Source organism: Chrysochloris asiatica, unplaced genomic scaffold (genome assembly GCF_000296735.1).
Source record: "Chrysochloris asiatica unplaced genomic scaffold, ChrAsi1.0 scaffold00150, whole genome shotgun sequence".
NCBI classification, from domain to species: domain Eukaryota; kingdom Metazoa; phylum Chordata; class Mammalia; order Afrosoricida; family Chrysochloridae; genus Chrysochloris; species Chrysochloris asiatica.
The window spans coordinates 3,001,462-3,014,444 of NW_006408668.1; the positions used below are offsets into that span (position 1 = coordinate 3,001,462).

General features: G+C 40.8%; 1 protein-coding gene across 1 annotated transcript in view; it reads right to left on the reverse strand.

The window, feature by feature from the left end:
- The window catches only part of MAP4K4 (mitogen-activated protein kinase kinase kinase kinase 4), a 268,380-nt gene that overhangs the window by 27,298 nt on the left and 228,099 nt on the right, over nt 1-12,983 (reverse strand). Inside the window, exon 26 of the mRNA XM_006870766.1 lies at nt 1,977-2,120. Coding sequence (XP_006870828.1) covers nt 1,977-2,120 — 144 coding nt within the window. The remainder of the gene's footprint in view (nt 1-1,976; nt 2,121-12,983) is intronic.

Sequence of the window (12,983 nt, forward strand, 5' to 3'; positions counted from 1 at the left end):
GCAGATCGATTCATAACCACTACGCTACCAGAGCTCCTTGCATAGGGCTCATTTAAACTCTTACAACTTGACCTAGCAACAATATGAACTACTAAGAAATTATGAGTTATGTAACCAGAACATGTCCAAAGGCAAAGTAAGCTACTAGGGTTATCTTCTCAAAATGTTAACAGGAGGAAAGGATACGAAAAACTCGAGACTGTTCACAGGAGATGAGAGAATAAACTTTAAGGCACAGATTTCAGAAAACATCCTGAAGCCGTATGAAATGGTTACTGTTGAGGGCTATTTAATGGCAGGAAAATGCAGGCTACGTGGGTACCTACAAAGCGGTACAAGATGAAAGCCGGTGGGGATGTGAACACCCCAGCTTTTGGATCAGGAGATGGAGGCGAGGACCCTGACTATCTACCACAGTGTATTTTAATATTGTTTTAAAGTACCTTGTTGGCACATTATTCTCTCTACGTCTGAAGTATTGCACTGTGGCTGTTATTACATGCCGTGAAGTCAGTTAGACTCATAGTGACCCTGTATAGCGTATCCAAGGCTTTTTGGGGAGCAGAAAGCCTCATCTTTCTCCCACTGAGCAGTTGGCAGGCTCAAACTGTGGAACTTGTGGTGTGCAGTCTAGTGCTTATCACATGGAACCACCGCACTCCCGACTATGTATTGAATTGTTGTTGTTGTTGTTGTTAGGTGCCATCGAGTCAGTACCGATAGACTATATTTGGCCATCCTGGCCTCCAAGGAGCACTCTGGCTGCACTTCTTCCAACATGGATCTATTAGCTCTTTTGGCAGCCCATGGCACTTTCAATATTCTCCTTCAACACCCTAACTCAAAAGCATCAATTCTTCTATGGTCTTCCTTATTCACTGTCCAGCTGTCACATGCATATGAGGTTACTGAAAATACCATAGCTTGGGTCAGGTGCACCTTAGTCCTCAAGCTGACATCTTTGCTCTTCAATACTTTAAAAAGGTCTTGTGCAGCAGATTTGCCTAATGCAATACGTCGTTTGATCTCTTGACTGCTGCTTCCATGAGTGTTGATAGATGATTCAAGAAGAATGAAGACCTTGACAACTTCACTCTTTTCTCGATAAGAATGTTGTTTACTGAACAGTCATTAAGTATTTTAGATGTTCTTTCCCCTTAGGTGTATATTGGCTGAGCTGTGCTGGGTGCCCAATAGACTGAAAGCCGTTTTCCGAGTTGCTTTTCTGACATAGTTTCTAAATTTTTTACAAAAGCACCATGGGCACTCCAAAGTCTGTGGGAAAATTCTGTTATCTTGATTCCATTTTTCCGCACACCTTTTGAAGCCCCCTCATATTTTAACTCAGAAAAATGATGTTTTTTAAAAAAGAATAAGCTTTTATCAAGTGCTAACTGTTTAAAGAAGAAGAAGAAAAAAAAAAATCTAACACAATACTTTATTAGTTCCTTCTCCATGTAACAGTCCTGTGTGAGGAGGTGGATGCTTGGCCAGACATTGTAGGTGTGTACCATTGTGTCAATTCCAACTCATAGTGACCCTGTATAGGGTTTCTGAGGAGCGGTTGGTAGGTATGAACATCCAATCCTGTGGTTAGTAGTCCAGTGCTTACCCTACAGCACCACACCTGAGCCTAATTAAACCTAACAAGTGCTGTTATCCTCATGTGCCCAGCATAGTGTGGCCTGTGTAGGAGATGTCAACTACAGAAGAATCACAAACATTCTCTTCAATCTGGCTCTTCAGAAAAGGCAGAGTGTTAGCATGCGTAGTGTCCTGGCAGAATTCCCCTTCCCACCACACTACTATAAAACCATGCTGCACTTGCATACCATGAAGCCATAACCATCCGAGAATGAGCTATATGCAATTTATCACTTTAAAGCACTCAGTTTTTAAAAATACGTCTGGGTAGTCATAGTCCTAAAACATTATAGACTCTGCTTTAATAAACAAATACCAAGAAAGTGCCTTACCAGATATTGTCACCAAGACATTCAAGCCTTCAAGGACATCCATTTGTTGGAATCGTCTTCGGTTGATAAGAGGATAGACTTTCCCTTGGCCACTTCTGTCCAGCAGCATCAGGCCACTCTCAGTACCCACTAACAAATTCACTCCTGTTTCAAAGGACACAAAAAGCCTCATTTTATGTTCTGCTGGCTTGTATGGAAAGGGCGAACTAAAAAAGACTGCAGTTTATCACAACCAAACTTGTACCAAATCATCATTATTATGATCTAGAAGGGTGACGGACAAATATTTCAAAACAATAATAATCGAACATTGAAGAAGCCTCACTTTCTTTGATAATCCATCAATTTCCAGTTCTTCCTCAGTTCCCCCACAATGTTAAAAGATTCCCCACATGCTAAGCACATTAGAGATTTAGTCAAACCTTCAATTGATACTACAGCCTTACTTCTTGCTTCATCAATTTTTTTATTCTGACCAAAAACTTCAGGAATGAGCTAGCTGTGCTATTCTCATTGAGTAGCTTGGTTTTTTTTTGCTGTAGTTCCCCTACCTGCCCCGAAACATATTATTTTGTTTTTAAATTCTTTTGACCCAATTACAAGTAGTAGTATCTGGACTGTTTTACTTTATTTAATCATTTTATTAAATAAATGTTGTGATGGTACTTCCTGAAGCTTTCCTAAGAAGACTGTGATTTTGGTTAGGCAGTTTTCCCCCAGTTCTTTCTTTTTTTTTTTAAGTTTTTATTGTGAATTATGTGTTAGTTTACATGTGTGAACATTATCTTTACATTCATCCTATCGTTTCCCTCCATGCATCATCGAACAACCAAAGGTACACCCCCACACACCTGTCTCTGCACCCCTGCCAGCAAACAGCCCCTCTCCCTCCTTGAATCCAGAGTCCCCAGCCGCTCCTTCTATCCACATCATTGTCATCGTCTCCACCTTCATCCCTAGTGTCACTGCCTCCCTGGACAGGGTATGGTCTGTCTTCCACGGAATGGCTAGTGGGTTCAAGCTGCCAACTTTCAGGTAAGCAATTGAGCACAAATTGTTTATGCCCACTAGGGTTTGTCAAATGGTGATGGAAGTTCTAGACCCACTGAGACAGAAGTTCTAGACAGTAGCATGAGTCAACTTGTACCAGTGTCATGACTTCCAGCACCCCCATTCCTGCTGCTGTGACTTCCGTGGGCACACACGCTAGCATTTACTGGGACCTCTGCCTTATCATTCTTCTTTCGTGCTGCAGACAGTACATCGGCTTCTCCCTCCACTCGGTTCTCAATGGCTTGGAGGTTTCTAACTAGACGGCGCTAAGACTGAGAGAGCTACTCTGTATTCTTTACTGGAGCAGACAGCCATGTCTTTCTCCCATGGAGTCATTGGTGGGTTCGAACTGCTGACCCTTTGGTTAGCAGTCAAGCACTTAATGACTGATCACCAGATACGTAACAAATCAAACCGGTTGCCTAAAGGGCAGATTAGAACTGTTTCATAGGATTAAAGGGCCGACCTATTTACACAAGCAGACTGCCACATTTTCTTCTTGCAGAGTGGCTGGTGGGATCAAATAGCCTACCTTGCCATTAGCAATCAAGCGCTTAACCAGTGCATCCCTAGACAGCAAGCAATCCCCTCAAAGAAAGAACTACCCTTGGTCCTCCTGCTCTTCAATTTCCTCAACATATTTTACAGGTGACCTCACCTGGCCTGCCTGGGCTCGCCTGACTATGGTGCTATCCTGGTCTTCCCTTTGTTCTCCAGTTCTTGTACCAAAGGTCTCCTTCCTTGTCCCAGGCATAGTCTCTGTTTCTTCAGTGCGGATGTCTCCTATCTTCTGAAGACTCACACCCCTACTTTTGCTCTGTTAGAACCTCTGAACCAACTGGGAACTGGAATCCCATACCCTGTCTCTAAGCTTGTCTACACGCTACCAATTTCTATGGAAATTCCAACATTTGCCTAAACCCTCTCCCCATCAACAACTCTTCATGAGGGCTCCAGCAGTCACCAAGCCCAAATAATGCCTCCCTCTTTCCTATCGCCTCCTTTCCCTTTCCTCACAGACTTTTATGATCTTATACCAGAAGGATAGAGATGCTCACTGAAATGGTTACAACAGCCTCTAAATTCTTAGATTCTGAGGATCAAAACAGTCCCACTCTCCCTAAAACACTCATGCCACATCTTCAACGAGGGCACACTCCTGGCAGCAGAAGGTCAAAAACAAACTACCCCCTCTTCATTATTCACTGACTGCCCCAAATCATTGTTGCTGTCATTTATGACCTTTATCACCAAACCACATCTGTAACTCGCAACACAGATTACCTTCAATTTCTAGGGGATTATGCAAAAGCATACATTGGTACTGATTCCCCACCCTGGCTACTAAACTCACTGAAACAGCTAATAAAGGATTTCTGCAATTACTAAATAATTGCTCACTCAGTATATTCATGAAGATTGAACGAGAGGGACAAACAGGATGCTCTCTCTTGAATCACGTGATCTGTTTTTACCACACACACACACACACACACATACATGCATGCACACCCTCTTTGGAGAGACACAGCTCAAGCACTGTGAAGGTAACAAAAGAACCCCCCTTCTAGGCCCTCTCAGCTCTGTGCCTGTTGCGTGTTGAATAGGTTGGAGGACAGTACTTACCTCAACAATCTTTGTGAGACAACTAGAAGTACCTTTTGAAGGCCTGGGGGGAAAGTGGGCCATTTAGAGCTTATGCTATACCAACTTGACTTACAAACTGCACCAAGTAACAGAGTGCCAGGTACACAGTTACAAATACATCCACAGGACTGTGACCATACAAGGAGTCCCCAAAAAAGACAAGAAATGTAACAAAATGATGAATTTAGAGACAGGCATTAGAGCTTTCGATCTGGTCTGATCCAAATCCCCTATTAGAAATCTAACATTAGGCACACCATGCAGGTCTCTGTCTCTGTCCCTTGTAGGAACAGTTCACGTTTTACAAGTGCCCCATTGTGCATTCTGTTCCAGTTACACCTCTTGTGCACCAGAAGTGCTTTCTACCATTATTTTACTAAGATAGTTGGTTAAGAGTATGACATTATCTATGACACAGCTCCAGAAAATTTGAAGGAAGACTCTGGAATTTTGGAGAAAAGGGAAGAATCATCTACCTGCTTCCCATCCAGAGTAACTTTTTAAAATAATCTGTATATAGAAATTTGTACCAACTCTCTAAGACACAATTCAAAAGTACTTCTATGAATAACATAAGGACAAAAAACATATACAAATATGCATATGGCTTCTTTTGTCATCTGTAATAATTAAGGTTTTTTAATATGAAACCTTGGAACTAGCTCTATCCAATAGAACTTTCTGCTGTGATGGACATGTTCTTCACCTACACGTCCAATACAGTAGCCAGTGGCCACATGAGGCTATTGAGTAGTTGTTGTTATTGTTAAGTGCCACTGAGTCAGTTTCGACTCACAGCGACCTCGTACAGGGTTTCCAAGGAGCAGCGCTATATATACCAGGACTCCATTGTGCACTTGAAATGTGGCTAATATGACTGAACAACAAAACAAACCAAAAAATATATGTAGCTAGTGGTTACTATAATGGAGAACTATGAAAATACTGTTAAAAATCAGGTAACATCATAGCTTTGCAACAGAACACATATATAGCCTTACAGTTTTTATGGCTTCTTGCTCTAATAAGCAAAAAGCTCTTCATAACAATAACAACATGTTGTGGTTGTTATTGGTGCCACCAAGTTGGTTCTAACCCAGAGCGACCCTGTATAGACTTTCCAAGGAGGTAATCTACAGGTTCAAACCAACTTTATAGTTCAAAACATTACCCTGAAGCGCCACACCTGGACTCCTCAATATGTACACACACACATACATATATATCAAGTCATTACTTACTGCTAATAAAAAAAATCATTCTTAAAAACCCATCTTTAGGATAAAAGAAATTAAATTTTAACATATATAAAAACCTCAATGATTTCCATATAAATTTGAGTTTGGCCACTTCTGATGTTGCCCTACCTCCCCCTAAGCATGCAGACTTTGTTGCTGTTAAGTGCTGTCGAGTTAATTCTCACTCATAGTGACTCTGTATAGGGTTTCCAGGGAACAGCTGATAGGTTTGAACCAATGACCTTCTGGTTCGCAGTCCAATGCTTAGTGCCACATATTCAGTGCATCCCCAACATACCTAGGTGAGTTGATTTAAAACGGATTAAAAGTACACTTGCAGAAAAAGTCACTGACAGAGATGCTGCCAAAGAGCCCATCCCAAAATTCTTCTCTGTATCCTACTTCGGTACTTCCCTTGTCAATCTTCAGTATCGAGCAGCTAAGAGACACCTGTGTCAACAATCTACTAATAACAACTAAAAAACAAGAGGCTTTTGGAATCTGTTATTTGTAATTTCCAAAACTAGATAACCTTGGAAGCATGTATGTCCGTATTTTACAATTAAGAATAAATGAAGGAATCAAAGATAAAGCTACAAAATCTCTTCATATTTAAGGTGACTTCAAAAAGTTTGTGGAAAAAATTCTTAACAGTTTAACTTTATTTTCCCACTAACTTTCTGAAGCCCCTCATATGCAAAAACTGCAGATGTTCTGGCATTTACAGCTGACCTTCTAATTCTCTACTTTATGTTTCCAAGAACTTTGAGGATTTTTTTAAGTACCAAGTGCTAACAGTCAAAAGAATACAGTCATTAGAAAATGACAATCTTGAAAATTACGGACCTATGAAAAAATGGAGTTACACATCACAATAATTTTTTATTCAATGTTTTTTTTAACTGCTAGCTGCTACAAACAATTAAAATTTGCAGTGCTTACAATAGTCTGCCCCTCCACATCCCGGCCATTCTAAATGTTCACAGGTATGATACCTGCTCTAAGAACTGAAAGTGTAAGAAATGGCTAAGACTGCTACAGTCCATGATTGAAAACTTTTTTTATAGTCTGACAGAGTATGATATTATAGGTAGAGCACCAAGGTAACGTACGGCAAATTCATTATGAATGTAACAATGGATACATTTTATGTTAAAAAAAAAAAAAAGCAGTTGAAAAATGCTGTTTCCCAACAGGGAAAAATCTGCCATATTAAAAAATGTATGGTCATTAAAAAGAAAGGGGGGGAGGAGTCTGTTATATAAAATGATTTAAAAAAAAAACAAACAAACAACAACTTCCTATCGACATTTTCTAGGAAGGCATATAAGAATTAACTTATCTACCAGTGGTTGGCAAATACAAAGGTGTGCATTTTATCACTCCAGAATGTTCTAGGAATGTTCTTTCCTCACCTGAAGGTTGCTCTAACAGCATGGCACACAGCAGTGCTCAACCAATGCTAGCTACTCAGATCTTTCCTGATCTGTAGGTATCATCACTCTGCCCAACACAGGATCTTCATGATCCAATCCACTTCAACAGGACTGAGGCTGCCCTACCTACCTGCTTTGATGTTTACCTGTCTGTTAACATTAACCCTGCATCTATATGCTTCTCCCTACTGCCAACTCTTCTATACCACATATGACATCCTGTATATATACTCACCCTAACCTCAGCCAGCCTTCCATGCTTCATTAGCTCTTCTCCCTCAGTTTTCACACAATCTACTCAATCTCTGCTACTTCTAGAACTATCTAGGTTCTTTTCCCTTTTTTCTAAATTCCTCTTGTATTTGGATTTGTCATAGTGGCATCATTTCCATGAACTTAGCAGCTCCCCAGAGATCCTCTTCTTTCTCAGATCTATCTCTGCAGACACCTTTCTCCTAGAGTATTAATCTTAACACTGAAGCCAATAAGCTACAAGGCCCAAGAACTGTGTCCACAATTCTTGGACCTTGTAGTTAATGGCTTCAGTGTTAAGATATCAATATTGCCTGCCCTGCCCAACTAGCCCCAAATGTTGGTTCTCTGTTGGAAACGCCATTTTCTTCTCAACACAGAGCCAAACTTAAATGCACTTCAAGGTCTAGCAAACGATTACACACCATTTGAGCCCCCATAGATCTCTAATTTAGCTCAACTCCAAACAAAAAATTTAGACACTTACAATAACCCAGACTGCTTTACTGTTACAGAAATACTTCATGGTTGTATCCTGCCTTACCACTGAAAAAATAAGTCTCTGCCTCTATCTTATAATATTCACTTCAAGCATTTCTATGAATCTACTATGTGCAGAGAACATACACATACACACACAAAGGCTAAGACAACTCATACCCTTTTATAAAAAGGAGAAATAAGTACACTAATATTGCAGTGAGAGTCAGAATAAGGTACCCTATGAGTGGCAAAGAATGTGGTGATTCTCTAAGATAACCATCAGACTGTCAACCACAAGGTAGGCAGTTACAGCCACTCCATGGGAGAAACATGAGGCTTTCTGCTCCTGTAAAGCAGTACAGCCTCGGACACCCTATACAGGGTTGCTATGCGTCAGAACCAACTTGACGGCACTTAACAACAGCAACCAGAGTGGCAGAGAAAGTTAAAAGGAAAGCTTAGAGGAAGGTGAGGTAACATAGAGGTGGAAAAGAAAACTGAAAGCATTTAAGGGCAGACGCTCTATTTGAGGCAGGCCAGCAAGTAGAGGACTGACATTCTAGGTGGAAAATCCAAGTGTCAGAGTGAAATGGCAAGGTTTAGGTGACACTAAGGAAAATTTAGTTGAGCTAAGATACAGAACTTCTGTACATAAATGGGGAGCTGGGAAATAAAACTGAAAAATGCTCAAAATACCACGATAAAAAAACTATAATTTGGCAGGCACCAGGAAGCAACTGAGGACTCATAGAAAGTGGGAGCAATATGACATTAACTATAGTCAAGGAGTCCTGGTGGGCGCTGTAGGGTAATGCACCGGACCACAAGGTCGGTGGTTTAAGCTCATCAGCTGCTCCTTGGAAACCCTACACAGGGATGCTATGCGTTGGAATCAACTCAATGGCACACAACAAAACAACAATAATATTCAAAGCAGTCCACAGCCGAACATCTGTCACTTGTAAGTGATAACAAAGGCCTAAATTGGGTGGTAGCAGTGGGAATGGAGAGGAATGGATGAATTAAAAAACTCTAAAGAGGTAGAATTTCATACATCCTTAAAAACAGATTAAAGTGGGTAAAGGGAAAAAAGAAAGAGTTGGTTGACTGTGAGTGGGGTAGACATGGGGAGTGTGGTACAATGAATTATTTAATGTCTCTTCCAGCCATAAACTCACACTAAAGACATTTTTCCTGATGGGTCTGGGTAAGAGAAAGCAAGGGGAGATGCTGATGGATTAGATGATTCAGTTATGAGTGACTGTCAAGAGTTCGTTGTGACTGTAAAAATGTGCAACTCTAGCATGGGTATCCAATAAGCCATCTCAGTAGCAGATGAACTTAGCAGTTCCCCAAAAATCCTTTCGCTACCATCACGGAATAAAAGCCAAGAGTGCACCATATCCTTTGGACCCTGAGATCCAAGAAACAGAAAACAGTGACACTGGAGGAACAACCCAGGAGGGGTAGAGGAGCAGCAGCAACAGAACCAAGAGCCACAGTACCAAACAGAGTGGTGGACTTCACAGTCCACGGAGAAGTAAAACTGGGAGGCTGACTTGTAGAGTGGGGTGCCTCCAAGCACTGAAGTAAGGAGCTCAATCTGCTGGCCCGATGAACGGGCTGAGGTTTATAGCCGAGTTCACTGCTGTTGTTGGTAAGTGCCGTCAAGTCAGTTCTGACTCATAGCGACTCAGTGTGAGGTTTCCAAGAAGCAGCTGGTAGAACCACTGCCAACCTTGTGGTTCACAGTCCAGTGCTGATCCTACAGCACCACACCAGGTGTCCACTGTTGTTGTTAAGTGCATTCAAGTCAGTTCCTGTATGGGGTTTCCAGGACTCCAGGACATTTACTAGGAGCCCTAAAAGAGCTTTGTCCACCACTCATCTGTCAGTTTGTCATACTGTGGTGGCCTGTGAGTTGCTGTGATTCTGAAAGCTATGCCACTGGTATTTTAAATACCAGCCAGGACACCCATGGTGGACAAGTTTCAGATGAGCTTCCAGACGAAGACATACTAGGAAGGAGGAGTGACAAACTACTTCCTAATATTTAGTCACTGAAAACCTTATGAATAGCAGAGAAACACTGTCAAGTGGCTGGAAAATGAGCCGCTCAGGTTGGAAGGCACTGAAAATGCAACTAGGGAAGAGCTGCCTCCTCAAAGAGAAGTTGACCATGATGACGCGAATGGAGTAAAGCCCATGGGACCTTCATTTGCTGATGGGGCACAACTCAAATTGAAGTGAAACAGCTGGTAACATCCATTGAAAATTGGAACACAGAATGTATGAAGTATGAATATGGGAAAATTGGAAGTTGTCAAAAAAAAAAAGGAACACATAAACATCGATATCTTAGGCATTAGTGATCAGAAATGGACTGGTATTGGCCATTTTGAATCTGACAGTCACAAGGTTTACTACGCAGGAAATGACAAATTGAGGAGGAATGGTATTGCATTCATTGTCAAAAAGAACATATCCAGATCAGTCATGAGGTACAATGCTGTCTGTGACAAGATAATATTCATGTGCTTACAGGAAGTACAGTTAATATCACTATTATTCAAATTTATGCACCAACCACTAAAGCCAGTGAGGATGAAATACAACTCTATGAACTTCTTCAATCTGAAATTGATCAAACATGCAATCAACATGTATTGATCAGGACTGGTGATTTGAATGTAAAGGTTGGGATCAGTAGTTGGAAAATATGGCCTTGGTGATAGAAATGATGCTGGAGAACGCATGATAGAAATCTGCAAAACCAATGATTTATTCATTTCAAATACCTTCTTTAGACAGCATAAGAAAGACTACACACATGAACCTCACCAGATGGAATACACAGAAATCAAATTGACTACATCTGAGGAACGAGACAACGGAAAAGCTCCATATCACCAGTCAAAACAAGGCCAGGGGCAGACTGTGGAACAGACAATCAATTACTCAAATGCAAAATCAAACTGAAGCTGAAGAAAATGAAAACAAGCCCACGAGAGCCAAAATATGACCTTGAATATATCCCACCTGAATTTAGAGATCATCTGAAGAATAGATTTGACACATTAAACACTAAAGACTAAAGACCAGAAGAGTTGTGCGCTAACATCAAGAACATTATACATGAAGAAAGCAAAAAGTCATTAAGAAAACAAGAAAGAAGGAAAAGGTCAAAATGGATGTTAGAAGAGACACTGAAACTTGCTCTCCAGCGTAGACATGCTAAAGCAAATGGAAGACATGAGGAGGTACAAGAGCTGAACAGAAAATTTCAAAGATCAGCTCGAGACGATTAAGCCAAATATTACAACAAAATATGCAAAGATCTGGAATCAGAAAACCAAAAAGAAAGAACACACTCAACATTTCTCAAGCTGGGTGAACTGAAGAAAAAATTCAAGCTTTGACTTTCATTATTGAAAGATTCTCTGGGCAAATTATTGTATGATGCAGAAAGCATCAAGAGAAGATGGAAGAAATACACAGAGTCACTGTACCAAAAGGAAATGGTTAATGTTCAACCATTTCAAGAGGTAGCATATCATTAAGAGCCAGTGATATTGAAGGAGGAAGTCCAAAGTGCATTGAAGGAACTGGAAAAGAACAAGCCACCAGGAATTGATGGAATAAAAATGGAAAACTTTCAAGAAAGTGAGGCGGCACAGGAGGCACTAACTCATCTATGTCAAGAAATCTGGAAGACAAATATCTGGCCGACTGATTGAAAGAGATCCGTATTTGTGCCCATTCTAAAGAGAGGTGACCCAATGGAATGTGGAAATCATCCGACAATATCTTTGATATCCCATGTGAGTTAAGTTTTACTAAAGGTAATACAGAAACGGCTGCAAACATACATTGACAGAGAAATTCCAGAGGTTCAAGCAAAATTCAGAAGAGGCCGTGGAACAAGAAATAGCATTACTGATGTCCGATAGATCTTGGCTGAAAGCAGAGAATATCAAAAAGATGTTTACCTGTGCTTTATTAACTATGCAAAGGCTTTCGATTGTGTGGATCATGACAAGCTATGGACAACATTGTGAAGTATGAGTATTCTGGAACACTTAAGTGTGCTCATGAGGAATCTGTACATGGACCAAGAGGCAGATGTTTGAAAAGAATATGGGAACAGTGAATGGTTTAAAATTAAGAAAGGTGTATGACAGGTTGTAGTCTTTCACAATACGCATTCAACCTGTATGCTGAGCAAATAATCCGAGAAGCTGGGTTATATGAATAAAAACGTGTCATCAGGATTAGAGAAAGACGCATTAACAACCTGCGATATGCAGACGATACAACCTTGCTTGCTGAAAGTGAAGAGGACCTAAAACATCTACTGATGAAGATCTAAGACCACGGCCTTAGGTATGGATTACATCTCAATGTAAAGAAACAAAAATCCTCACCACTGGACCAATAAACAACATTTTTATCAATGGACAAAAGACTGAAGTTGTCAAGGACTTGATGCTTCTTGGATCAACTATCCACACTCACGGAAGCAGCAGTCAAGAAACCAAAGGACGTATTGCATTAGGCAAATCTGCTGCACAAGACCTTTTTAAAGTATTGAAGAGCAAAGATGTCAGCTTGAGGACTAAGGTGCACCTGATCCAAGCCATGGTATTTTCAATAACCTCATATGGATGCAAAAGCTGGACAGTGAATAAGGAAGACTATAGAAGAACTGTTGCTTTTGAGTTACGGTGTTGGAGGAGAATATTGAAAGTGCCATGCGCTGCCAAAAGAACCAAGATTTGTTTTGGAAGAAGTCAGCCAGAGTGCTCCTTGGAGGCCAGGATGGCCAAACTTAGTCAATCATACTTCGGACATACTGTCAGGAGGGACCAGTCACTGGGGAAGGATATCATGGTTGATAA